Source organism: Euprymna scolopes, chromosome 9 (assembly GCF_053919585.1).
Source record: "Euprymna scolopes isolate OS-2025 chromosome 9, ASM5391958v1, whole genome shotgun sequence".
Taxonomy (NCBI): Eukaryota; Metazoa; Mollusca; class Cephalopoda; order Sepiida; family Sepiolidae; genus Euprymna; species Euprymna scolopes.
The window spans coordinates 33963529-33991458 of record NC_136490.1 but is presented as its reverse complement, the minus strand read 5'-3'; the positions used below and the strand labels follow the sequence as shown (position 1 = coordinate 33991458).

The following is a 27930-nucleotide window of genomic DNA, read 5'->3' as shown; positions in this document are numbered from 1 at the left end:
TTCTATATATACAACTGGTCTCTGAGAACACCTTCGTGTAGCTGACTGCTAACTGATGTCAACGCTCTATCCTTTGCCTTTGTCTACACGCTGGACTATCATTCTCATTTCTACTATATTACTCACTTATCTTCCCACACACGAACAAACGATAGTGAGATGAACACACATTTCCTTTTTTCTACACCACCAGTCTCGCAACAAACAATGGTTACACCCGCGCGGACATGAAAACATGTTATATCTAAAACATTCATTCTTTCAACAGTAAATAAACGACACGTTTATCTTATCCATCAATTGAGTTTTTGTTTCCTTCAATTCCATTCGTTTCATTGTTTTCTTTTGTAACGGGATTAGGATTTATATATCCTAGTCCTCTACACGTCAACGACTCCGTTGCTACGTAATTTTCCGCCAGTATGACAAAACACGATTATCCACATGCACGCACACACAAGCGTTTATCCACACGCACACACACGGCGAATAATACAGATATTCAGCCACACGCAAGGATATTTACTTTCTTCTTTATTTCACCTATGAGCACATACAAAAATTAAGCGTGTTTTCTTGCTGAGAAAACAAAGGACACTCTCTGCTTTTTCTTGTCAAAACAACGACCAGTCTCAATAACTTTCACATTTGCAAGAACTGTCTATCCAGACACACCTTTTGGACATAAAATTTTTTTATTCGTTTGTTACTTGTGTGTAAATAAACACCATTTATTTCACATGTTTGATTTGATTTGATTTTATTTGTGGTGGAAAAAGGGATCTTATGAGACCCGAAGTAAGTACCACTACAGAACTAATTTGAAAATTGAAATATAATTTATTATATTATTTATTATGGTATTATTTTACTTTACTTGTTTGATTTCTTTTGCATGGTATTAACCTCTGAACTCTAGGACTATTTTCCATTTCACAGCCTAGCCTTCCTTCGTTTACGCTACGCGCGAGCATAAACGAAGGCTGTTAAATGTGCACTCGCTTACCAAACTGCCTTGTCACAGTGTCATTGGCGAAAATTTTAAATTAGACGAAAAACATGTAGTTTTCCAAATATTAAGCCATGTAATTCTATATATTATCACGGGTGGCCATTTTTATACGCATATTTTTTAAATGTAAAATAGTCCCAGAGTTCAGGGCTTAATACCATGCAAACGGTAAATTTGCGACCGAAAAACGACGGTTACCATATTCTTTTAAAGCATACCGAAATATACAAAAAAATTTTTTTTCTATACGAATGTGAGACGGGTCTTAAATTAAATAATACCGATTTTTCTTTATTTTTAATTTCCAAGTGTCTTTATTGAAAGATGAAAACAGAAAAGGAAATCGAAAAAAAACCTTTTAGCCAAACACACAAAAATACCCCCTCTCTCTCAAGTGGCCAGAAAGTGGGTGCTCATTTTAAGTTAAATTTACATGGAAAAATGATTATCAACTTTTCGAGAAAATAATTTCTTCATATCATGGAAACTTTTTATTTGCGATGGAAACGGTTTGCAGAATTGTTTTTAGCACACCGAAATCTACAAAAAAATATTTTGTTCTATACGAACGTGAGACGGGTCTTAAAGTAAAATTTTACCTTTATTATATCATAATCATAATTACTAGAGAAAATATTGATAGGGTGAGTGGTACTTTTTTGTTTCATTGGAAAATCTTTTGTTTGTGAGGAAAAACATTAATAATTTAATAGAGTATAGCAGTTGATTAAAAAGCTAATAAAAGTTCGAAATTTGGACTGAGTTCAGTATAAAGTGAAAAGAAGGCGTGCACTTTAAATCAAAGATAACAAGAATGAAACGAGTTCGGGGGAAGAAAGAAAAAAAAATAAATAAATAACAGCGTTCGTTATTGAAAGAGCCGGGAAGCTTATTTCGAGGACACGTGTGAGGAGGAAAACGCCATAATTGATCGGTGATGTTATTTACGCGTACGAATATGCGGCTGGCGATGAGATCAGCTTTTAAAAAAAAATGAGGCTAGCTCTGCTGGTGCTTTATTTTGAACGAAAAAATTCTTCGATAAAAAAAACAACTCTTTATTGATCAGAACACTTCTCATCTCTAAACAATTCTGTGTTTTTGTTTTTATATATTTTGCTTTATTGTTTCTTTTTTTTTTTTAAGGAAGAAATCTTCTCTTTTTAATTAATAAAAAAACATGGCTGAAGTTGGCGAATTACAAAATGCAGCACTTAAAAGAAAAGAAAAACTCGAAGCGATGAAAGCCAAACGTTTAAAACGTGATGAAAATACATCACAGCAAAATAACGAGAATGATGAAACAGAAAAATTACCAAGGTGATAAAAATACATATTTATTTATCATTTATTCGGGTTTAGTTTACAATCCACAGATTTAAAACACATATGTTACCAAAGGCAAGATAAGTTACTCTTCTACCTACCTAAATGTAGTTAATGTTTTTTTTGTTTTTTTTTTAATGTAAAATGTGTATTCGGTTCCAAAAACAAGCCGTGTCAACAAGCGTCGCTTGACACAGCTTATTTACATGAACGTTACATGAGCACAAGAAAAAATGGCTACGTGGTATTTTATCGTTGAATACGCGACAATGAATTAAAAGTAAAACAAAATACCATTAGAAACCCACCCAATAAAGGTCACGGTAACATTTATTGGATGAGTTTCTAACAGTATTTTGTATAATTTTTAAGTCATGGTCGAAGCTTCAAAGCATGCGCATGCGGCCATTTCATCTTGTGCTCGTGTAATGCTGGACACTACTTGTTTTTCGAACCGAATAAACATTTAAAACTAAGTAAAAACACTAAAATCTTATCCAGATAGATAGGAAAGTAACTTATCTTGCGTTTGGTAACATTTATTCGTTATATATTTGTTTTGTTGACCACTTTTTCATCGATTGTAAAACAAACCATTTTTTTTTTTAGCTTTTTTGTTTACTCTTTACCTGTTCAATTAAAAAAAAAAAAAAATAGTGGCACAATTTGAAAAATACGATTTAAAAATTTGGGTTTGTATTACTGTACACATAAATTCGAAAAAGTTGTCAAAAAAAAACAAATATATAACAAATAAATGTTATCAAAGGCAAGATAAGTTACTTTTCTACCAAACTGGATATATTTTTCGTGTTTTTATTCAATTTAACATGTTTATTCAGCTCGAAAACCATGCAGTGTTTACCGATGTATTGGAAAATTCAAGATGGCGTCTGACTCCCTCTTTAACACGGTAAGTTTGGGAAAAGGTGTTATAAATAAATAACTGGATAAAATACTGTTAAAAACTCGCTCAATATATGTTACCGTGACATAGGTTGACATATATTCGGCGGGTTTTTAATAGTATTTTTTCTAGTTTTTTATTTATAACACCTTTTCCCAAACTTCCCGTGTTAAAGAGGGAGTGAGGCGAGGCGCCATCTTGAATTTTTCAATACATCGGTAAACACTGTATGTTTTTCGAGCTGAATAAACATGTTACATTGAATAAAAACACGAAAAATATATCCAGTTAGGTAGAAAAGTAACTTATCTCGCCTTTAATAACATTTATTTGTCATATATTTGTTTTTTGACAACTTTTTCGAATCTGTGTACAGTAATACAAACCCAAAAATTTTGTTTAGGAACAACATCAACCAACAAAATGTTCAGATAATGTTTTATCTTGTGTTATTGTATTGTTTTTAATGCGAATCGTTGGCAATTTCGCCTACGGTCTACTTGGATTGTCTCCCCTAACTTATTTTGTAGTTGTCATTACCAAAACAACACTAGGTACGGGTAAAAATGGGCGGGCAAAAATAGGGGGACCTAGTTTTGAAAACCGATTTATCATAATTTTTTTTTGTTTCCGACTACTTTTTGATTGTATTTGAAAGATTAGAGACTAAAGTTAATTACCTGAAGGGGAAAAATATTTGTACACGTGAAAAAAAAAAGTTATGAAAAAATGTTTTCATGGCGAGCCAACTAATTCAGCTAAATTTTGAAATTAAATAAATTCATTGTAAAAATCCTTTAAAAGATAAATATTAGTTTTCTGGGTCTATTTCAAAGATAATTAGTAAAGTCCTAAGATTTAATGAATTAAATTAAAAAAACAAAAAAAAAACACCCTGTTTGTGCAAAGAAAACTTTATTAGCCCTCAAAAAGCAAGTAATTTACCGTTCGCCAAAAACGCAACAAACTAAAATTTTGTAAACACGATTATAAGGAGGCCCCAAATTTCAGCCAATCGAAACGCTGTTTCAAAATGAAGTCATGATAGTAAAAGGAGGTAGGGGGGGGGGTCAGATTTTTTTTTTCTTCCCAGACGTGCATCCATACATTCCTATTTTGAACGTTTGTATCAATTTTTAGCATTTTTTAATTTAATTATTTTTTTATGTTCCTGTTTTTAAATTAATATTTTTTAATCATTGTTTGAGATTATATAAAAATTATGTTACGCCGAAAGTTTCACATTCTTGCGGGCAAGGAAATTATTAAAATCTTGCATATAAAAATTATGCGAAATCTGTAATTAAAAAAAAAAAGTAGAAATATTTTTGCTGTTATAATTTTTTTGTGTGAAAATATTAAATAAACAATGCTTAATTCAATAGTAATATCGGTAGTTCGAGAAATTCATTTTTCTTCGAGTTATATCACGGCTACCGAGAGTAAAGAAGGCCGATGCACATGACAGTGTGACGTCACTATCAGATTCACTTGTAGGGATATGATCTAGGCTATCAGCAGCAGTTTCGTCTAGTTTTCAGTTTGCTGTCTAACATGGTGTATTCTTGCATTGTTACAAATTGCCGAGGAAATTATCGAAAACGCCCCAAAGTACATATATTTTCTTTTTCTAAATTTTCTCAATTTGGATATGTGCCATTAGAAGGGAAATTTTTTATTCATACCAAATATAGTAAAGTAAGTAATGTTATTTGTTAATTTAATATTTGTATTTAATTAGAACTGTATTCAAGTACTTTCATAAGGTTTGATAACATTGCTAATATAAATTACAGAAACAATATTATTTATTGCTAATACAGTAAATATTATGTTGATATATTTAATTGTTTATTTTCTTATAAGGCTAAAAAGTCTATCAGGAAGATTGAAAATTTAATTTAATTTTTTTTAGGTTTTAAAATTATAAACAAATAATTTTTACATGAGAATATTTGTCAAAAATATATTTTTTTAATTTATTTACTTGCCTCCCCACGAGGGCACAGTTAGACACAAGGTCGGGCTTAAATGTGAGAAAATTTAGCTCCCCAAAAAGGGGCACTCTGGATAGGAACAAAAATAAAATAAAAATTGTCTCGCTCATGATGGATTTCTCCTCCACTGACCGAGGACAGAACAAATGACGTGTAGCATCAGAACAGGTACTACACTGTGATTATTATTATTGTAAATGTTTGTTTACAATCTTTTCTTAGATTTTAGCAATAGTTTACATTATGGTATGAATGTTTTCTTTAATTATGTTTTTAGGTATGTGAACATCATTTTCGGCCTGAGGATGTAATACAGAAGTCAAGATTCGATGATAAAACATTGTGAAATAAACACGCAAGATGAGGACATTAGTCTGAATAATCTCTAAAGTTCCATAAAATAACATTCAACTCGTGATTTTTCTCTAAATTAAATTAAAAAAATATATTTCTGCACTAGTAACTTTTATTGTTTGTTTGTATTTAAATTATTTGTTTGATTTCAATATTTTGTATTTTATCGTTTGTTTTCATTCTTAAAATTATTTATCGATGATTTTCACTTTTAATCGTTGGTGTTTAATATGTTTTTAAATTCTTTGTTTCCTAACTTCATAATTCAGTTTTATTAGTATTACATTTTATATTGCTTTAAAATTACTTAATTTTACATAGATAATATTTATATTTTATATTGAATAAAGTTCAGTTTCAGTATTAATCGAACTGTGTTCCTTTTTTTTTTTTTTAAATGTTTTATTGCTCTTTTTCAAATGGCCTTTATATAGTACTGACAGTCTGACAAATCTTACCTACATGGCCTGCATGCATTTTTCAGTTAACAGGCCTTCTTCTTACTCTCGGTAGCCGTGGTTATATCGAATTCATTAATACAAACTTTAGGGCTTTTTTGTAATGTTCCTGTAAAAATTATTTTATTTTTTTATTGTTACAAATTACGATGCTTTATTTATATAAAAAAGCAAAAATAAATTCTTGCATTTTTTATTTACTACTGAAAATTATAACTTTAGTAAAGGTATTTTTTGTTTAAACAAAATAATACATTTCCACTAAGATTTAAATAAAAATAATTAGTTCATTATATTCCACGATCCTTATTTGATAAATAATGAAAATTTTATTAAAATTGGTAATTTCCTGATTTTTGGTGAATTTTTAAGTAAAAGGAGGGGTCAAAATATTTATACATTTTGAGCATCGGCATTCATTTTTCCCGGACCTACAAAAACTCGTTTTTTTTTTTTTTCTTTTCTTTTTTTTAAGGTAATAAATATTTTTAAATATGGGGAAAGAAAAAAAATAAAATAAAATAAAACAAAGTGCTGGAGAATAGCGACAGTAAACGAAAGTGAGGCAAAATATAAAAAAGGAAAAAAATGGAAAGCCAGACCCGAAAAGTATATTAATTTACTCAAGTTTTATTGAAAAATAAAATGCTGGATTGCAACCTCAGGTGTGCCAATTATATATATAAAAAAAAAATAGAACATACAAAAAGGGGTCTCTAATTGAGAAACTAATTCTGGAATTCTATCGAATGGAACAACAAAGTTAAATTTATCGTCCAAACGATAGTGACAAATAAAACGTGAAAATATATAAAATAATCATAAAAAATAGTTTTACTTGATTTGTAAAACTTGAAAGAAAAGAAGCATGCGAAAAGAGATCTTTTTAAATATATATATATATTTTTTTTTTTTTTTGTACAAAGGCATCACCACTTATCAAGGCCAAGAGGCCACTCGAGGATAAGAGTTAAAGAGTGTACAGTAGAAATTGGACAATATAGTAATAGTTACTAATGGAAATTCGGTAAATTTTGTTAACTTATATGGAATGGTTCATCAAAAACTTGTTTACATTAGACTTGAAGACAACCATATTGTAGTCAGCTGGAAAGCAGGAAAACGGAAGAGAATTCCACAGGCGTGCAGTTCTAAGAAACAAACTTTGTTCATGGAATCTATGCTTAGGGTTAGGCACAGATAAAGAGTGGGGGAAATTATTGATAGTGTTTTCTGCTAGACGAGTGTTTCTTGTGAACGTCTGGCGGGGGGAGGGCATAGATTGGAGATCAGTCGAGCACTTTCCATGAAAATAGTAATAAAGCAGAGACAAACTCGCAACATCTCTTCCATGAGAAAGAGGTTGCAGGGAAGAGAAAAGGACATCTCCTACGAGGCTACGAAGTCTATTTTGAACTCTATCAAGGCAGGATAAGTCCTTTCTAGCAGCTCCTGCCCAGATGTGGCAACAGTACTCCATCCTTGGATGTACCTGGCTCTTATATAGACAGAGAATTGCATCAGCAGTGTGATATCTACTGGATTGCTAGAAAGATCCCACCATTTTTCCAATGGCCTTGGCAATGGATTTAATGTATGTGTTCCATTTAAGATCAGAAGTAAAGGTCCAGCCCAGAACCTTGTCAAAACATGAGGCCTCCCCAAGATGAGAGCCATTTATTTCAATTGATGCCAGATGGGGATCAGAGCGTTGATGATATAAAGATAAAAGCTTTGTTTTAGATGCATTAAAAGTAACAAGCCACCTCTTTTCCCATTGTACCACTTCCTCAAGATCAGAGGAGAGAGAATCAGAGAGAACTTGGTCGTTTACTGTCTTAGATGTGCTACCATAGATAGTAGTGTCATCAGCATAAATGTCTACAAATGATGTAAGGATGTGATTTGGAAGATCATTAATGTAGATCAGGAAGAGAATTTTGCCCAGGATGGACCCCTGAGGGATTCCAGCATTAATAATGAGAGCTTCTGATTTCTGCCCATCAACCACTACTCTTATGAACCTATCAGAGAGAAATGATTTAATAATTGACAATACATTTCCAGCTATACCGTAGCTGGAGATCTTGTGAAGTAAACCTTTATGCCATACTCTATCAAAGGCCTTTGGTATGTCAAGAGCAATTGCCCTAGAAAGGTAGTCTCCGTCAAGAAATTCGCTAATCTTATGAGATATAACTAAGCACATCTGCTGTAGATCTAGCAGAACGGAAACCATATTGCATGTCACTAAGAAGGTTATTTTTGCTGAGATGGTTGATTACTTCTCTATTTAACACAGATTCCAGCAACTTACTCATGACGCACAGAAGACTTATTGGCCTGTACTGAAAGGAAGATGAGCGATCACCTGAATTCTTAAATACAGGGCATACTGATGAGATTTTCCAGGGTGACGGGAAGCAATTCTCCTTAAGACAAGGTTTAAATAGTTTTGTAAGGATTGGCGCTAGTTCTGGTTGAAGTCTTTTGAGTACTATAATTGGAATACCATCAGGGCCGGTTGCTTTACTGGAATCAATGTTTTTGATCAGCTTGGCAACGTCACATACAAATATTTGTATATCACATAGCATGTTTTCTGATACAGGAGGAAATATTGGAGGTTGGCGGCCTTGGTCGCAAAGAGTAGAATTAGCTGCAAAGTTCTTGGCAAAGAGTTTGACTTCGTCTGATGCTGACGAGATGACCTCAGGTCCATTTATGAGAGTTGGGATAGAACACACGCTTCTGTTCAGGATTCTGTTTGCTATTTGCCAAAACTGGTGGGAACCAAGCCACTGCTCAGCTACTTTGGATTTGATGGACTGAGCATACAACTCTCTTGCGTTTTTTATTACTTCTTTACAGTGGTTGCTGGCAGTCAGCCATAGAGTATCGATATACTGTACGATGGAAAGATACATCTGAGGACTTATTACATTTCGCTTTTATCTTAACTGATACAACAGAGTCGTCGGAAGATCCAAGTGGAGACAGAACGGAAGCTGAACACAGTTCAGGGCAAGTTGTGAGAAAAAGGTCTAGGAGACCTGCATACTGGCTGTCAGTATCAGCCACACGCGTGGGTTCGTGAACAATCTGAGTGAGGTCATAAGCAATGGAGAAATCATGACTGAACCTCCCCTCATCATCGATCTTGTTTGAGTGAGTTAAGCATTCCACATTGTGAACATTGAAGTCTCTACAGACATGAATATTAGCTGAAGGATAAGCAGGTAGGACGTGGTCAATTTCCTCAGATATGCTTTTAAAGATAGTAACTCCGCTGTTGTGGGGGCGATAGAGAGCAAATATAAATGCAGTAGTTTGAGCAAGTGCAACTCGGAAGCACATATAGGGTAAGTTAGGATCTTCTCTGGAGATGTCCGTACCACATGGAAACCCATCTTTTATATAGGCACATATTCCATGCCCATGGCAATCTTGGGGGTCAGATTTGGAAGTTAAATTAGAGTACCCTTTAATTACAAACTCATTTAGGGAAATGGTCTGTATATATTTTAGCCCTTTTCTTGAGAGACACTCTCAATCTTATAGAACCTTCTGGTTTTAATGTTTTTGTTTTCTTTTCCTTTTAAAATAAAAATGTCCTGAAGAGAAGGGAATTTTGATTGAATAGTCTTCCAAACGGTATCTTTCCTTAGTTCCTTTCATGGAAAACGTGTGAGCCAAATCTTCTTGTCTTGTCAGGCCAGCAAATTAAAATTCTGTTTCGTATAGCAAAATATTTAAAAAACCAAACAGTCCTTTGCGACTAATAATTTTCCAGTTGGGAAAATCCTGTTGCTTTTTAATTAACTAGGAATAAAATTGTAAACGTTTCTCCCTAAAGGAGAAAAATACAGAACATAATATTTAATGTCAAAATTTTTTTTCTTGACAGAGCTACAGTCAGCTCACGTCCTTCCTAGAGATCATCGAAACTTTAACTGAGGAAAATAGGCTAAAGCTGCCCCTCCCCCACTCCTGACAGGGCAAGCAGAGGTGACTGCAGGGGGAGGGGAGTAATGATGATGATGATGATGCCAGGTCAAAAAGTGTAGGCCTTCTACTTACCAAAGGCAAAAAAAAAAAAGGCTGAATCCCACCCTGCATCCAGGCACCGCTTGATGGCTGCTAGGATTAAAAAAATAAAATTCTGACCCCCCCCATACCCCCCCCCGTTCTAAGAACTTACAAATGACAGCAAAAACATATCCCCAAAACAGTAATGCACAAAATGCTAGAAAACAATTAAGTTTTCCCATTAAACTTTAATTCAAACAAAAAATTACTCTGATAGTCGACAAATTGTTTTTTTTTTAATACATAGTTTTATCAAAAACAACAGCACTTAATTGTCATGTCGAAAATAGTAATATATCCAAAAAGTACAAAATTCATTGAGTGGAAAATTATTTAAAAGTAATTTTTACAGAAAATTGTGGGAAATTACATTTTCCTTAAATGTGAACACCTTGAAGATTGCAAATACAGGCGACATACTTATCTCACTTTTCGCCATTTTAATGGCTTATGTACTGTTTTAAACTGATAGTGATAGACTTTTTTTTACTAAAATCACAATAGTTGTTGTTCTACTCAATGAATTTTCGTAATTCTTTAATATATGACTATTTTTGATATGACAAGTAAGTAATGTTGTTTTTGCTTAAAACTACATATTTAAAAAAATCGACCTGTCAACTCTGTCTTAACAAGCACTAATTTATACTTTTTCATTCAAAATCACTTTAGAACAAATCAAATTAATGATAAGCAAATGGTCAGAGACACTGTGAGAATTCTATTCCCACATAGTTTAGAACTTTGGCAGAGGGTGAAATGTAAAACACAACATTGAAGAGTGCACTTACCTGATGATTTAGTTGCAGGTCATTTTCTTTTCTTGCAAAATATGTTGTGTAATCTTGCAGCTCGACTAAGCCTGGTAGTTGACTTCTAGATGAAATGGTCGGTGAAAAATCTTCTATGAAGATTAGTAATTATCCTTGGCACGGAGAACTGTTCTTTTAATACGACAATCTATTAGTAATTCAGATGCATCCAATGAGGTTGTAAATTAAATCAACAATCTTTGCTGACTGAAAAAACAATATTACGCCAAGAAAGAAATACCTAACTTATTTGGTTAAATAGTCCCACAGATATGACAAAGCCACTTTTATTAATTAAGAAAAATAAAATGAGTCCAGCGTCTTCAACTTTTTTTCCAGAATTGATTTTCAGTTGAAAAAAGGTCTGCAACTCGTGCGGTATAATATTTGAATTCAACCAATAAGAATGGCTGTTTTAAAACAATGTATTGAACTGATCAACCAATGAGGAGACCTAATTCAATTTGTGTAATTTCTCGCATCACATCCTGATATTAAACTTCATCCATAATATAATTTACGAGTTTCAGTTTTCCAAACTTATTTATTTATTAAATTGTTAGGTGAAAGCATATAATAGCTGCACACCTCTCTCCATGTTAAGAATGAACTTCTAAATAATAGCGTTATTATTTTAGCATGATAGGTAAATTGGAGAAGATAATTTAGAAAGCCATTCTTAACATGGGGAGGGAGGAAGCTTTGTTAACTATTCTGTACATTGCAAAATGTGACATCCGGAAACATAAAACAAAATGTTTTAATAGATTTGCGTCTTTTTTATTCAAACTTTAAAAAAAAAAAAAATTTTATAATTATTTAAAAAATGTTTTTTTAAATTTGAAAAAAAAGTTGCTGTGTCTCAGTTTTTTAATTTGAAAAAAAAAAAGCAAAGAATAAGTTAAAATTGAAGCAAGATACAAAAACTATTAAAAACTTTAAAAACATTCAGTTTTTTTTTTAATAAAAACAAATAAGTCAAAACATTTTCGTTTTTATGGTCCAAAAGTAAAAAACAAATTCATATTATTATCAATAACTTTTAAGAATATAAAATGTTTTATTTAAAAAAACAAAACAAAACAAAAAAACTAACTTGTTCAGTTTTTCTGTTTCTGTTTTTAACTTGTTATGTTTAGCCAAAATGACATTCAATTTCTGTTTTTCTTCAGGCCCATATTCAGAAGTTATCAGCCAATGGATGACAACCTTAAAGAAAATGCTTTAACTAAAACTGAACCTGGAAAAGGTAGGGTTTTTTTTGTGCTTATTTATATTGAGATTCAAATGAAATATAGCAGTTAAAAATAAAATAGCAGGAAAATTTATGAATATCAGTGAAAAATATTAGTGTAAACCAAAGATTACGGAAAATTATTCAACAGAATTTTAATGCAAAATAAAATTAATTTGCTATTCAGTGTCCATAAACTCTGAACAATATTCACATTAGACCAAACTTGTCATAGAAGATTATCTCCCATTTTTAATATGGACACAACATGCTAACTTGTCATTTGGAATTCAGTACTCATAAAATATTTTGTTGACAAATGTTATGCAAATCAATAGAATTTGGAAATTGCAGAAAAGTTGTTTATGCACCAATGTTGTGTTTCTTTTGGGCCTATTCTTTGGAGAACCTGACTTCTTGATTTCTTTCTTTTCCTTTCTTCACGGTTTTATTTAAAAGATAAATAAATTTGTATTACAATAGAAAAATGCAAGCATGAAAAGTAATATGGTTAAGCTTAAACATGGAAAAGTAAAGGACTAGTTGTTAAAACTGAAAAAGAAAAGGACAAGATATTCCAGTAAAAAGTATAATAAATTTATAACTTAAAATATTGCAGTATTAAAAATTGATTATATAATGTTATAAATTGAATTAAAAAAAAAATTCTTAATGCTGCAATATTTTAAGTTATAAATTTATTATTATATTTGGTACTTATACAGTTTAATCAAGACATTAAAAAATGAAAATATCGAAAAAAAAGTTTAAATTGTACGTATCTGTTATGGAATGAAGTTCTCCGAAAAAAAATTTCACTTAATTTCATCAAGTAGTTTTTGTTTTACAGTGAAAAAACAATTTGTTATTATACTGAGTAAAAGGTTCGATTTTTATGAAGAAAAGCTAGTAATAAAGATGGGGGGAGGGAGTGTCGGCGCTTTACATGGAGTTATCTCCCCATGGCTTTTATAAACTCCAAACAAAAATTAAAAAAAAATCCCAGATGTCTGCCTTCAACGCGCTCTCATAAAAACGTGTTTTTCCGCTGTAAAAAAAACAAAAAAAACTACTCAATCAAATTAGGTGAAATTTTTTTTCGGAGATCTTCATGTCAAAACGGATACGTACAATATAACCTTTTTTCGATATTTTCATTTTTTAATATCTCGATTAAACTGTACAAGTACCTTATATTTTTTACTAGAATATCTTGTCCTTTTCTTTTCCAGTTTTAACAACTAGTCCTTTACTTTTCCATGTTTAAGCTTAACCATATTACTTTTCATGCTCGCATTTTTCTATTGTAATCTATGATTTTTCCAGGCTTCCATTAAATTCACTTGTTCTTTATTTAATTTCAGTCTTATTTTTTTGCCCCCATAAACATAACATACACATATGTAATAACAATGTACGACACTCGTCTGCTTTCAATAAAATCCCCCCAGTTATCTCCCTTTCATTTTCTGTTTCACATGTTACTTCTCTTTTTGCAATCAGTAGTTGCTGAAGCGACGTGGTTGCTATGGAAACCAGTCATAAAAAAACATCGCTCACCCTATGTTTTTTTACGATTTTGAACACCAGTAAATTCATCATAACTTTTGTTTTACTGGACGAAAATTGAAATTTTTTTTTGTTTTACAATATAGCTGAGAAGGTGATCTATAAACTGTAATAATTGTTTGAAATTTGGTCAAAAAAATGAGTGAGCGGTGACGCTTTAAAGCAGTTCTAAATGACTAAAACTGCTACTTAGACATACATTCAAAGAATAAGATAAAAGTTACTAAAATGTTAATGTATATCTATCGCTGAATAAATGCAAAAATGTTTTTCATTGGTATTATTTGAATTATTCAAACTATTGTTCTCATCTTGAGTGTTATTTTCACAATGTTTCGACCTTCTTCTTTTGTCATATTCAGGAATCTTTTCAAACTTGTGAATCTGTATAAAATATCAAACGGAACCCTTTATTTCATAGAGATAGCATCCTCTCATTTCATCAGTCATATCCGGATAGAAATCTTAAGTAATTCACAATTGTGTTCTTAGTATAGCCCACACTGACTATTGAACCATCAGATTTCTGAGTTTGACAGAAAGATTCCAAATTGCGACAAGATACGTTTGAAAAAGGCCGGAGATTATATCAGTCAAAACATAAAAAATCACATCCAAACACTGAAAGCCAGTTTCTTAATTTTATTTTTTAAATTAAAATACTTAGGAGTAGGATCAGTGATACCTGGAATATGATTCTGATTAGTCCATATAGGGTTCCTAAAAATGTACAAAAATATCTAATTTTCTACATGAACGTTTTAGGTGGTCGGAGGAAGGGCGAATGAAAAGAGAAGTGGTTAGAGAAATTGGATGATTTAAATAATTAAGAAAAGAAAGAGATAAAGGATCTATTATGATTTGTAATGTATTCTGAAATCCTCTAATCATGTGGAGCTGTTTATTCTTCGCATAAGCAGTAGAGATCCTTTCTTCTGTTTTCTCCAACAACAAAATCACATGCAAACGATGTGGCATCAAAAACAAAAAAAAAAAACTCTGCCGATCTAAAAAAAAAAAAAAAAATCTATCTTTTATTTTGCCAATTCGGACCTCCAACACTGCTTGCATTTGCATAATCACCTTAGTCTTGCATCTAAAAGTTTGCATTGCCGCTGATTCCTGACATGAAGCACATGCTAACTGTGGCTGCTTATGTTCATATCTTGTCACACCGTTACCACTTTTTTTTTTTTTATTCAGTTGAAGAGAAAATTCAAGATCAGCTGGAAGCAGCCAATGTGAAAACCGTTGTTGAGGATGTTGTAAGTATTCACTTTTGTAAGCTTTATGTGGTAAGAATTTGAACTATCCATTTTTTTTAAACTTACAAGTTAATCGAAATGGCTGGAAATATTCCTTCTTCTTTTTTAGTGTCAACATTCCAAGTAAAAGAAATCTTCAATTGTAGGTTGAGTACAGCATAATCACGTTGACACACACCAGTTCTTGTTAGATCACCAAAGTTAAGTAACGTTGAGCTTGGTCAGTATCAGATGGGTGACTAATTTGTAAATTCCAGGCACTGTATGTCGGAGGACGTTGACACCTCCCTACAAGTTTCAAAAACCTAACGAGGATATACATGCGACTGGGGACTGCTTGTGAATTTCATACTACCATGGAACTTTTTCCTTTGGAGGAAGTCAATTTAAACCCGCATAGGGTTAGTACTGTTTACCATTTCCATTCCATTGTAGTTATAATGTTTTTCTCTTACATAGCACCATGGTCAACCAAGTGCAAATTGTCTAATGTTATCAGATCAGGCTTTTTGACCTAAAATGCACCAAACATTGATATTTTTTTAAATTTTCTTTTTGCAAAACTCAATCATGTTCTGCAAAATAAAGAATACAAATCTGACATTTTTCCATTTACAAAACAGCCAAACCAAGTGCCATGAATGAGTATTTGAATATTTTAGGAACTTGAAGCATGGGAGTTTTTTCTCCAAATTGCTGGATTTGACATCCCCTTAAGTGAAGTTATTTGAATTTCTCTTGCACATGATTTGCTACCTAGTCAGCTGGTCAGAGATAGGTTAATTTGAAAGTCAATTTCTAAAAGTTGCCAACACATGTCTACATGTAAAATGGACATTAAGTCAAATATGATGAAGGAGTATTTTTCATTATGTATCTTTTTTTTTTTTGTTTTTTTAGTTATTACAGGGTGGAACAATGAAGTTGTCACCCTAAAAAAAACAACACTACAGTTTCATTTTAAAACTTTTATTGAAAAAAATCAATTCAAGTAACTTGAGTATGTAGTAGAGCTGACATCTATTCAATGTAGCCGCCTTTAGCTTGAATTACTGCCTTGATACTGCGTTCAGACTTGGAAGCATGCCTTTTCCACAAGTGCTGATGGGAGCTCGGTGAATATTCAGCGATCACGCTGGCTTTGGTATTGTGGGATGTCATGTTGGAGATGTTCGTGACATGTGACCAAACTTTGAAGATGTGAGGTGGCATAATATGGCCCTCACTTGAAACCACATTAAAGATCATATCCCGTGGCCAAAAACTTTGTTTTCACCACTCTGGGCGCATCTCTGTTGTTCATGGCAATCCAGCAATGCATTTTGAGAGTGCTGGCAATGGTCCTGTTTTCATGACTTGGATCGATAGAGAGCATGCGTATCTTCGATCTCGCTCGTTGAACATTGTGTCACTTTTAGACTTTTTTTTTTTTTTTACATGGAGTCACCACTTATCAAGGTCCGGGAGCCACTTGAGGATAAGGGTTATTGTGTGTACAGTAATCAATGGGATAGTATTGTAGTAATTGTTAGTATTGGAGATTTAATAAAGTGTCTTACTTAAGGGGGCGATTCATCAGGAATTTGTTTATGTTGGACTTGAAGACATCTAAGTTGTGATCAAGTGGGAAACAGGTAAACAGAAGAGAGTTCCACAGGTGTGCACTTCTAAGAAAGAAGCTTTGTTCATGGAATTTACATTTTGATTTAGGCACAGATAAAGAGTGGGGAAAATTACTGACAGTGGTTTCAGATAGACGGGTGTTTTTCGTGAAAGATTGGCGAGGGGGGGGAGCTCGGACGATCACTTGCCATGAAATAACGATAAAACAAAGAGAGGCTCGCAACATCTCTTCTATGGTAGAGAGGTTGCAGGAAAGAGAAAAGGGCATCCCTCACTAAGCCATGAAGTCTATTTTGTACTCTGTCAAGGCAGGATAAGCTGTTTTTAGCAGCTCCACCCCAGATATGGCAGCAGTACTCCATCCTTGGACGGCTTTTATACAGATAGAGAATTGCATCAGCAGTAAGATATCTTCTGGAGCGGTAGAAGAATCCCACCATTTTCCCAGCGACCTGGGCAACAGACTTGATGTATTTCAGATCAGGAATAAAGGTCAAACCCAGAAGCTTGTCAAAACATGGAGTCTCCCCAAGACGAGAACCATCCATTTCAATTGATGCCAGATGGAATCAGAGTGTTGATGATGTAAAGATAGGAGCTTTGTTTTAGATGCATTAAAAGTAACCAGCTACCTCTTCCCCCACTGTACCACGCGCTCAAGATCAGAGGAGAGAGAATCAGAGAGAACTTTGTCATTTATGGCCTTTGATGTGTTGCCATAGATGGTCATGTCATCAGCATAGATGTCAACGAATGATAAAAGGTTTCTATCACTCTTGGGATTTGTACACAACTGGCCAACTAGTAGATGGTCTGCAACACAAAAAGAAAACCGGCTTTCATTGAACGGAAATGGAATCATGTTGTCTTTTCTAGAGCAACAATTTTATCGTTCCCTTCTGTAGTTAATCTTCACTGACTTTATATGCTTGATATCTACACAAAATAAAGATTTTGGATTGCATCCTTTCAAAAGTTATTTTAAATTAATCTCTCTCCACTTCCCAAATATTTTATATTATACTCATTCTTTTCATTTTTTTTCTGCCTAGGACTTAATTAATTTAGCGCCCCGTAAACCAGATTGGGATTTGAAACGAGATGTGGCCAAAAGATTTGAAAAACTTGAGCGACGAACACAGCGAGCTATTGCCCAGCTGATACGTAAGTTTATTATTATTAGGTACTTATGTATCTATGTTACCACGCTGAAATAATACTGTTATTTAGAAACCCATTCTTAACATGAGGAGGGGGGGTAGGTGTTTTATAACTATTCTGCACTTTTACTTAACAATTTAGTAAGCAAAAATATCATAAAAATTGAATTCAACTAAAAAATACTATTTAAAAAATAGTGGGGTAACATATATGCATGAGTACCTATTATTATTTAAATGTTTTTTAACGACAAGAAAATCAAACTTCTTTAAAGCGTTTACTCTCTTTTCTCTCCTGTATAGCATATTACCTCCTTTTTCCCCTTTTTTTTTTTTTTCATCTCAACATTTTTATTAATCATTGACTGGTTGTGACATGTGTTAAATCTATGTGCATTAAGGTTGGAGGGTACATAGATTGAAACAGGAAAAATCACACTCAAGATGAGAACAGTAGTTTGAAGTATCCAAATAATATGAATAATTAATCCTCATCTCAAAAATTGAGATACATTAAACATTATTTTAATAAAAAATAAACTGTTTGAAAGCAATAAAACCTTGCTGAAACCCAATCAAATAAGCTACTATGTTTCTAAATATAATTAAAGTAACAGTGCCCATTTCTGGAAAGCTAAAAGAGGTATCTCCCACTCACATCCCAGTAGTCCGAAGAATCTGAACAATATGAGCTTTTTTTTTTTTTTTTTATTCAATTTCAGGATACCTCGCTCTGCCTAACTTTCAGTTTTACAACTTTGATGTTCTAACTAAAATATAAAAATTATTCAAAAAGATAAAAAGCAAATTGTTGTATGTACCCCTGCCTCCAAGAAGAGGGCTTATATCTCATATATCGCAATCAAAATAGGACTAATTAATCACAAGAAATTTAAAACCTCCAAATCTTGTAAACTTTTTGACTTAGCAAGTAAGATTTATTATAAAAAATAAAATCACATTATTTTTTACTTCTTCCTTCTCAACCTTGGCATATTTTCATTTCTCGCATTGCGATAGATTTCTATTACTACACACACACACACACACACACATATATATATATATATATATATATATATATATATATATATATATATTGTTTACTATAATAATTATTAAATACCTACAGACACTAGTGTTTCATCCTTTCGGGAATCATTAGTGCAGGGTGTCACGATTAACAATAATTATTTACTTATATATATATATATATATATATATATATATATAATGAAATCTTATATTTGAATATATGTTTACATGAAACTTGTGTACATTTGAGCCTTTTAGAAAAATTTTTTTAAAGAAAAATCATGATGTACGTACCTGTCACTGCATGAAAATGTCATATTCCAAAAATTACGTAAATCGATTAAGTAGTTTGTTTTTTTTAATCAAAGAAAATCACCCCCCCCCCCCAAATGTAAACACAGAATTTTTGTTGAGGATAGGGGGTCAACATGTGGGTGTTCATTATACGTTGTGTTCATTTACATTATTTTCGTTTTCAGGACCCCCCGAAAACCTATAAAAGATTTATTTTGTTGATTTGTCTGCCCTTGTTGATCTTACATTCCCAATCATTTGTAATTAAGATGATGCACTAATCCTTTAATAAAATGTGTCATAAAATTTGATTTTCTTGAATAAAGAAAACTACTTGATCGATTTAGACGATTTTTGGAATATGACATCTTTGTGTGGTGACATATATGTGCATCATAAAGATTTTTCTTGAAAAATTTTTTATATGCCCAAATGCAGACAAGCACCGAAGCTGACATATTTACATAAGTATATATCTCGTATATATATATATATATAAATATATATATATATATATAGTCTTTAAAACCTTTTAAACTATTAAAAAAATGTCCTTGATTGGAACATTATTTTGTCAGTAAGTTGATTAATCTCCCGTATTGCTAAATAGTTTTACTCTCATGAACAAACAATAGTACTGATATTTTTAAAAGGATCATCAGTTGTTTACCATGACATATTGTTTTGGGGTTTAAAAACAAAACAGTATATTAAATCATGGCTCCCCAGCAGTGTTGATCAAACACCACCTCCCTCAAAACACGTGAATAAAAATATTTTTGATACTGGATCTAGTTTTTCTCCTTCAGATAAATTTAGGCTGACCAATTCATGTCATTTAAGTATTTCTTACCTGTGTCATTCATCCCTTTCTCCACAAGTTCATGTGCCTATTTACAAACTTCTGTTTTTTATATAGTGTTTATCTGAATCTATTCTACAACTTATCACTTCCCTTCTTTGTTATTAGTATTATTTTGATTATGTGTACATTTATATAGAGACATTTTTTGTTGTAACTTGACAGACTAGCACTCAATTCGTTTTTCACATTATCATTAATGGTAGCTAGCGATTTCTCTTACAACAATCCCCCACTCACCCAGCAGTTTTTTAATAACTTAAAACTGTATAAGTATTTTGTTTGTCATGTAAATCAGCAAATCACAAATAAATCATACCTTGTGTCAACCACTTCTCGTGTGACTGAGGCACTTCATCCTCAATTCTCTTCATGGGATTCGTTCTTGCTGGAATTAAAGTTTCACAACAACAAAAGAAAATTAGAAGATTCTGAATTTGGAAATGTGCCATTTATTAAACTATTGATGTCACCTTCTCTTCTGCTAGTGACGGAAGGGGAAAAGATTCAGGGGTTACGGACATCTTAATTTATAATCAATTCTTAAGTTTTTTTTTCTTTTCTTTTTTTTTTTTTTTTTTTTTTTTTTTACACGTGTTGTCTGCTCAAAACTTCTCAATGAACACTTCTCTCGCTTACTGTCTGTTTCTAGTATAGAGCAGATTGAAGTGACATTTGAGTGCATATGTTGACCATCCTGACTCTGTTGCCTACATATTATTATTTGGTACTTCAATATTTATTTCCTGATTTATTTTTTTAATTTCTGGAGAAATCTGAATGAAAAAATGCGAAAGGATTTTTCCATCTATCCTCACTAAGATCATCCACTGAGACAAAAATTAATAATATACACTTTTGCTGTGTGCACACTGGTTGTTAATCACTTTACCAACGTGCAGAAACTCACAGTAACCCTTTACACCTCAAAAATGTGCCTTGTTTGAGGTGAATAAAAATTTAGAAAGAAAAGATTTTGACTAATTCTTAGTTTATGTTTAAAATAAATTGTTTTTACTTTCAATCAATTTTAATATTTAATCCTGATCAATATATTTTTAGTTATAATAAAAAAAAAAAGGAGGAGTCTTCACTCACTAAGATGTACTCTTACTCTATACCCAGACACTAGGACAAAAATGAATAATATGCACTTTCTCCATGTACACTGATATTCAATCATATTTCCAGCAATTTCATTGATATCGAATGATTCATCATACAAAACGGGTTGTGCTTATTTAATTCTATAATATAGCATAATGTTTTGGAATATCGTATGTATAGCAAACTGCAAGTATTTATGGTGCTTGTTAAGATAGTTGACAGATCGATTTTTTAGAAATGTTGCTTTAAGAAAATACAATGGTACTTACTTGTCCTGTTGAAAAAAGTTATATATTAAAAAAAATTACGAAAATTCATTGAGTAGAAAATTATTTATAATTAAAAGTAATTTTTACGGAAAATTGGAGGAAATTGCATTTCCCTAGATGTAAACACCTTGAAGATGGTGAATACAGAGGACATACTTATCTCCCTTTTCGCCCTTGTAATGGCTTATGTTTTGTTATAGCTGATTGCAATAGAATTTTTTTTTTCTAAAAACACAATAGCAGTTGTTCTACTTGATGAATTTTCGTAATTTTTGGATATGTTACTATTTTTGACACAATAATTAAGTACAGGGTAGAACAATAAGATTGTTGCCCAAAAGAAAACAACACTTTTATTGAAAAAATTAATTCAGGTAACTTGATTATGTAATAGAGCTGACATCTATTCAATGTAGCTGCCTTCAGCCTCAATCACTGCCTCAATATGGGTCTAGAACTGGGAGCATGCATTTTCCACAAGCTCTCGCAGGAGCTCGGCGAATACTCGGTGGATGTTGGCAATCAGGCAGGCTTTGGTGTTGTAGGTCATGTTGGTGATGTTTTCGACATCTGACTAAACAAAGTAGTCCAGCAGGTTCAGGTTGGGAGAGGAGGAAGGGCCAGTGAGAGAAGGGTACAAAGCTGTACCACTCCTTCTGAAGCCAACCTGGGTCTCTTTGGACTTGTATGCCAACTCCAAGTCTTGCTGCCACACCCGAGGTTTGCCAGCGGCCACCTGATTGCACCAGGGGATTGTCACAATCTTTAGCACATCCAGGTACACTTTAGTGTTGACTTTCAGGCTGACTTCAAAGATGTGAGGTGGCATGATGTAGCCTTCACTTAAAACCACACCAAAGATCATAACTGTGGCCGGAAATTTTGTTTTCATTACCCTGGGCACATCTCTGTTATTTGTGGCAATCCAGTGATGCATTTTGAGGGTGCTGGCAATGGTCCTGTTGTCATAACTTGGATTAGTAGAGAACATGAGTTGTACAGTGACGCATCTCTGATCTCGCTCGTTGAACATTGTTTCACTTTCAAACATAATAGAAGGCTCCTATCGCCCTTGGGATTGGTACACACCTGGCCAATTAGTAGATGAAAAGAAAACCTACTTTCATCAAATGGAAATAGAATCATGTTGTTTTTTCTAGGGCGACAATTTTATTGTTCCACCCTGTACTGTTGTTTTAGGTTATAATCACATATTTAAAAAAAGGATCTGTTGACTCTCTTAACAAGCACCGTATTCACAAACAGTTTTATTAATTTGCATATTTATTTTATAAGTGGACTGTAATGAATTAATATTCTGTAATATGTCGTTAAATTTTGCATCGTCCAAGTTTCGTACAGACTTGAAAAGTCCTTAAATTTTGACTTTTGCCTTGTAAAAAACCTTATTTCTATTATTACCTCGAAAATATGGAAAATTTCTTGAAATTTCTTGAAAACTCATGCTCTCTACTAATCCAAGTTATGACAACAGGACAGGATGCAATTCTCTATCTATATAAGAGCCAGATGCATCCAGGGATGGAGTACTGTTGTCACATCTGGGCAGGAGCTGCTAGAAAGGACTTATCCTGCCTTGATAGAGTTCAAAATAGACTTTGTAGCCTCGTAGGGGATGCTCTTTTCTCTTCCCTGCAACCTCTTTCTCATAGAAGAGATGTTGCGAGTTTGTCTCTGATGTATCGTTATTTTAATGGCAAGTGCTTGGCTGAGCTCCAATCTATGCCCCCCCCCTCGTCAGACTTTCACAAGAAATACCCATCTAGCAGAAAACACTATCACTAATTTCCCCCACTCTTTATCTGTGCCTAAACCTAAACGTAGATTCCATGAACAAAGCTTCTTTCTTAGAACTGCACGCCTGTGGAATTATCTTCTGTTTTCCTGCTTTCCAGCTGACTACAATATGGTTGTCTTCAAGTCTAACGTAAACAAGTTTTTGATGAACCGTTCCATATAAGTTAACAAATTTACCGAATTTCCATTATTAACGATTACTATATTGTCCAATTTCTACTGTACAATCTGTAACCCTTATCCTCGAGTGGCCTCTTGGCCTTGATAAGTGGGGGGATGCCTATGTAAAAAAATAAAGAAAAAAAAAAAGAGCCTTGAAAATTGTTTTCGTTATGCCCAGTGAAAATTTGTGTCAAAATATTAAAAACAAAATTGAAATACTGTTAAATTATTTTTAAGTATTAATAAAAATACTATTAAAATATTTTTTAAATATTGAAAATAAAATTGAAATACATTTTTCTGAAATTGCATAGTATTGTGGATACAAGAGTTATGTCCCTTTTATCGCAAAAGTACCTTGAGTAGTTTTGTGATGAAGATTTAAATCTCCGTCTGTTTTCGTTTTCATTTATAATTTAACTAGCATTTCTGCCCGGCATTGCCCAGGTATTTGGAGGTGTATGTTAAGCAAAAAAAAACAAAAAAGCCCCCCCCCCTGTAGAAAAGTGCCCAGTTGAAGGTGAACATGTTAATGTTTTTAGCTGATTTTTCGGTATTTGTCGTCTGAAAGGTCGAACTTCAAAACGATACTGATCTTGTAAAAATCTGTCGCCTCTGTCAAAAGTTTTAGGCAGACATGCAAACATACATACATACATATATTGGTAACTAAAAATTTTCAACCCAAACCGATTAAAAAGCTTGCCCTATCTCTGAATTCCCTTTTATGTAAAATTTCAAATATTTAGACCAGAAATTGTCTAAGTAATTTGGTAGAAACCGCGGAGGTCAAATTTATTTTAGCTTTAAAAACAATAACCGACTTAAGAACATTCAGGTGTGAAATGAAATAATATAAAAAAAAAATAAAGAAACATATAAGTATATTTCAATATGAAAAATAAATGAAGAAGGAAAAAATAAAAAAACAATATATAAGTATATATCAGTAGGAAATCAAATAAAGGACACTACTAAAAGAAAAGAACATGAAAAACAAATAGGGGTAGGGAAAAGAGTAGATAAGAGAAACAAATACATACTATGTTCTATTTCTCATCTTTTATTTAATATACGAAGTGCCTTCAATAAGTCTCCAGACTTTTTTTCATATGGTCACTTTTATTGATAATACACACATGAAACTCTAGTCTCCTTTGAAGTAATCTCCTCCGATTGCAATGGACTTGTATGGTTCCAACAACTTCTGGAAGGCTTCTTGTGTAAGCATGTCAATGACCCTCATTACTGCCTCTTTCATCTCCTCAATTGTCTCATAGCGACAGCCTCTTAAGATTTTCCTTGAGCTTAAGGAATAACCAAAAGTCACAAGGAGCAAAGTCTGGACTATAAGGAGAGTGAGAAACTGTTTTGATACTCATCTTGGTCAAATAATCTAATCTTCTCTAAGCATCCTTGGGATAAACTTTGCGCAAATTTTCTACATCTTCGGTCACTCACAAATAATTGTATGTACACTTCCAACACTGACATCAAACTGCACTTATTGTTTTTATATAGACATGACGGTCTTTATCCCTGAAATTCTTTATTTGGCCAATCAACTCTGGTGTTCTGACTTCCTTACTCCATCACAGACTTCCTGCCTTCTTTGAAACTCTTATGCCATTCAAAAATTGATGCTCGATTTATGCAAGATGGTCTAAAAGCAGTCTGAAATATTCCATACGTTTCTGTGGCATTTTTTTCCAAATTTAAAAGCGTCCTCACATCCAGATTGCATTTATGAAATTCACCAGCTGTGACAAGCAGGCTTTTAGGCTTTAATAGGGTGTATTCACATTCCTACTGTAACTGTTCATTTGAACCTGAAATTATAAAAATTAGTTACTCATTTCATAAGATGTATAGCAATACCTGCTTCTCTGACTGTACTGATATGCAGAAGTTTAAATGTAATGTAAACCAACATCTTGTTAATCTTTCCTCGGCATGGTCCTAAATAGAAACCCCTTATGTCCAAGTGGCGATATACCTTGTGAGTTATTATACTGCTGCTTTAATTGCCATATGTTTTCATATAACACTGACTATTGACCCAATTTCATACATAACATTTTCTTTCTCCTTTAATTAAGAGATATTGATCTGAATATGTTTGTATTTTGCAGGAGACAGATTGAAAGGCTGCAGTGATAATCTGTTGGATGCAGTTAATGCAAGTGATGCATTAGCGCGAGCAGATGAAGATGTTGAAGAAAATGACTGAATAAAGAAAGAAAAATCGATGCTTGTTAAGCTAGAGTCGACAAATCAATTTTTTAAAGATGTCGTTTTAAGCAAAAACAATATTATGCACTTAATTGTCATGTCGAAAATAGTAATATATCCAAAAATTACGAAAATTCATAGAGTAGAATAACTGCTATTGTGTTTTTGGTGCTTATGGTAATTTTGGTAATTTTTTTCAGGTTAAATTCAAATTTCATAATAATTTTTTTATTAAATTGTATGGTGGAAGCACAGAATAGTTACAAAACACCCTCCCCTCCCCATGTTAAGAATGGCTTTTGAAATAATGTTAACGAGTAATCTAAAATATTTGTTCCGAGTTATGTCCCCTGTGTGTAGACTCTTCCTGTTTATAACTTCTAAGAAAAATGCAATTTTACCCAATTTTCTGTAAAAATTACTTTTAACTATAAATAATGTTCTACTGAATGAATTTTCATAATTTTTGGATATATTACTATTTTCAGCATGACAATTAAGTATGTAATATTGTTGTTGCTTAAAACAACATTTTTAAAAATATCGATCTGTGGACTCTATCTTAACAAAACAAGCACACTCATTAAGAGTTGCAACTTTTTCTGTTTTCATCTGTTATTATACTTACATCATAAACTTTGAGAAAACGTTGAAGAAAGGAATGTTTAAAAGAAAAGTGGCGCACCATCTTATCATGCTCACTTCCTCTTCTGACCAGCTTGATACTAACTTCTTCCTACTCTACATTAAATAGAGAGAAGTAGACATTTACATCAAATATTACAAGATGAAAGATTTATGTAATGTCTTTTTCTAACTGTACTCATTGAAAAGATTGATTTTCTTTTCAGAAACTCCTAAAATATTTCATTTCTTGTTCAGAATTCCCCCATATTAAAAAAAATCAAAAAAAATCTGTATGATATATATAAATCATGACAAAACGAAAATATTGTATTCCAAAAATCATGTAAATTGATCAGGTAATTTTATTTTTGTAAAGAAAATAATTTTTAAGTGATCAATGGGAATTAGTACGCATGGGTTTTTATTACTGTACACATAGATTCGAAAAAGTTGTCAAAAAACAAATATAGAACAAATAAATGTTATCAAAGGCAAGATAAGTTACTTTTCTACCTAACTGGATATATTTTTTGTGTTTTTATTCAGTGTAACATGTTTATTCAGCTCGAAAAACATGCAGTGTTTACCGATGTATTGGAAAATTCAAAATGGCAGCCGACTCTCTCTCGGAGAGGGTACGTTTGGGAAAAGGTATTATAAACAATAAACTAGACAAAATACTGTTAGAAAACAACCGAATATATGTCAAATTATGTCATGGTAACATATAATGAGCGAATTTCTAACAGTATTTTGTCTAGTTTATTATTTATAATACCTTTTCCCAAACGTACCCTCTCCGAGAGAGAGTCGGCTGCCATTTTGAATTTTCCAATACATCGGTAAACACTGCATGTTTTTCGAACTGAATAAACATGTTACACTGAATAAAAACACAAAAAATATATCCAGTTTGGTAGAAAAGTAACTTATCTTGCCTTTGATAACATTTATTTGTTCTATATTTGTTTTTTTGACAACTTTTTCGAATCTATGTGTACAGTAATACAAACCCGTACGCATTATAACATAAATCTGATATGAATTAATGAGTTATTTCCCTTTGTTTCTTGACATTTTGTTTCACAACAGCAAAACCATCAGATGGCATCTGAAAATGAAGGGTTTCAATTATTTAAAGCGACTGCAGAAACCACGTCTTCTTGAACAGCACAAAACTAACCGACTTAAATATGCCACCAAATACCAGACTCGGGATGAAGAGAAGTCACTCTTTGGGTACTCATAAAATTTTGTTTTATTTTATTTAAAAATAAAACTACTTGATCAATTTACATAATTTTTGGAATATGATACTTTCATTTCGTTATGGGTACATACATCATGCAGTTTTTTTTATTTTTGTTTTTTAATTTAAGGAGAATTCTGGACAAAAACAAAAATCTTTTATTCCGAGCATTTCTCTTTTTTTCTTTTTTTTTTTGAGCTCTTCAGAAAATTCTTTTTTTTTTAATCCCTCAAAATTTTTCTTATCTAAAATCTCTAAAAAGGAGTTCAGTGTTTTCCATTGGTCCAGTTAATATCCTTGTATTATTTTCTTGAAGATTTCGGTACCTGGTCGTTGTCATCCATTTTATTCTATATAATGTAAATTATCTGAATAAAAATGACTCGCTCAGCATAGATTATGTGTAAATAAATAGAAAGTCAGAGATAATTTATGCGGTAATAAATTATATTTTTGATATTTGTTCTTT

At 32.5% G+C, this 27930-nt stretch overlaps 2 protein-coding genes across 5 annotated transcripts in view; one reads left to right on the top strand and one right to left on the bottom strand.

Moving 5' to 3' along the window:
• Positions 1-25494, bottom strand: part of LOC145284494 (uncharacterized) — a 30551-nt gene extending 5057 nt beyond the window's left edge. For 2 of the 3 annotated variants that reach the window (XR_013868847.1, XM_080133370.1), the window contains exon 1: positions 20317-25494. Coding sequence is in view for 1 of the 3 variants with exons in the window: in XM_080133370.1 (XP_079989496.1) it covers positions 20317-20449 (133 nt within the window). In the remaining 2 variants the exon portion in view is untranslated. Of the gene's footprint in view, positions 1-10934; positions 11163-20316 lie in introns of all 3 variants that reach the window. The other variant, XR_013868846.1, reaches the window with a different exon arrangement.
• LOC145284492 (coiled-coil domain-containing protein 12-like) lies at positions 10-27920 on the top strand. 2 transcript variants are annotated; one of them, XM_080133369.1, is made up of 6 exons: positions 10-798; positions 2159-2332; positions 12128-12204; positions 14962-15023; positions 17699-17810; positions 25486-25625. In XM_080133369.1, the coding sequence occupies exons 2-6, from the start codon at positions 2193-2195 to the stop codon at positions 25581-25583; spliced, it is 489 nt and encodes a 162-aa protein (XP_079989495.1). In that variant the 5' UTR covers positions 10-798; positions 2159-2192; the 3' UTR covers positions 25584-25625. The 2 variants fall into 2 exon arrangements, with proteins under 2 accessions (XP_079989495.1, XP_079989494.1); XM_080133368.1 differs by lacking the exon at positions 10-798 and having other exon boundaries at positions 1210-2332; positions 25486-27920.
• Positions 27921-27930: the final 10 nt, after the last annotated feature.

What these genes read in the sequence shown, in the direction of transcription:
- LOC145284492 (XM_080133368.1), top strand. Translation starts at nt 2,193, where the DNA reads ATGGCTGAAGTTGGCGAATTACAAAATGCAGCACTTAAAAGAAAAGAA. An exon ending in TAAAACTGAACCTGGAAAAG is followed by an intron (nt 12,205 to 14,961) that starts GTAGGGTTTTTT and finishes TTTTTTATTCAG; the next exon opens with TTGAAGAGAAAATTCAAGAT. An exon ending in AGCTATTGCCCAGCTGATAC is followed by an intron (nt 17,811 to 25,485) that starts GTAAGTTTATTA and finishes TGTATTTTGCAG; the next exon opens with GAGACAGATTGAAAGGCTGC.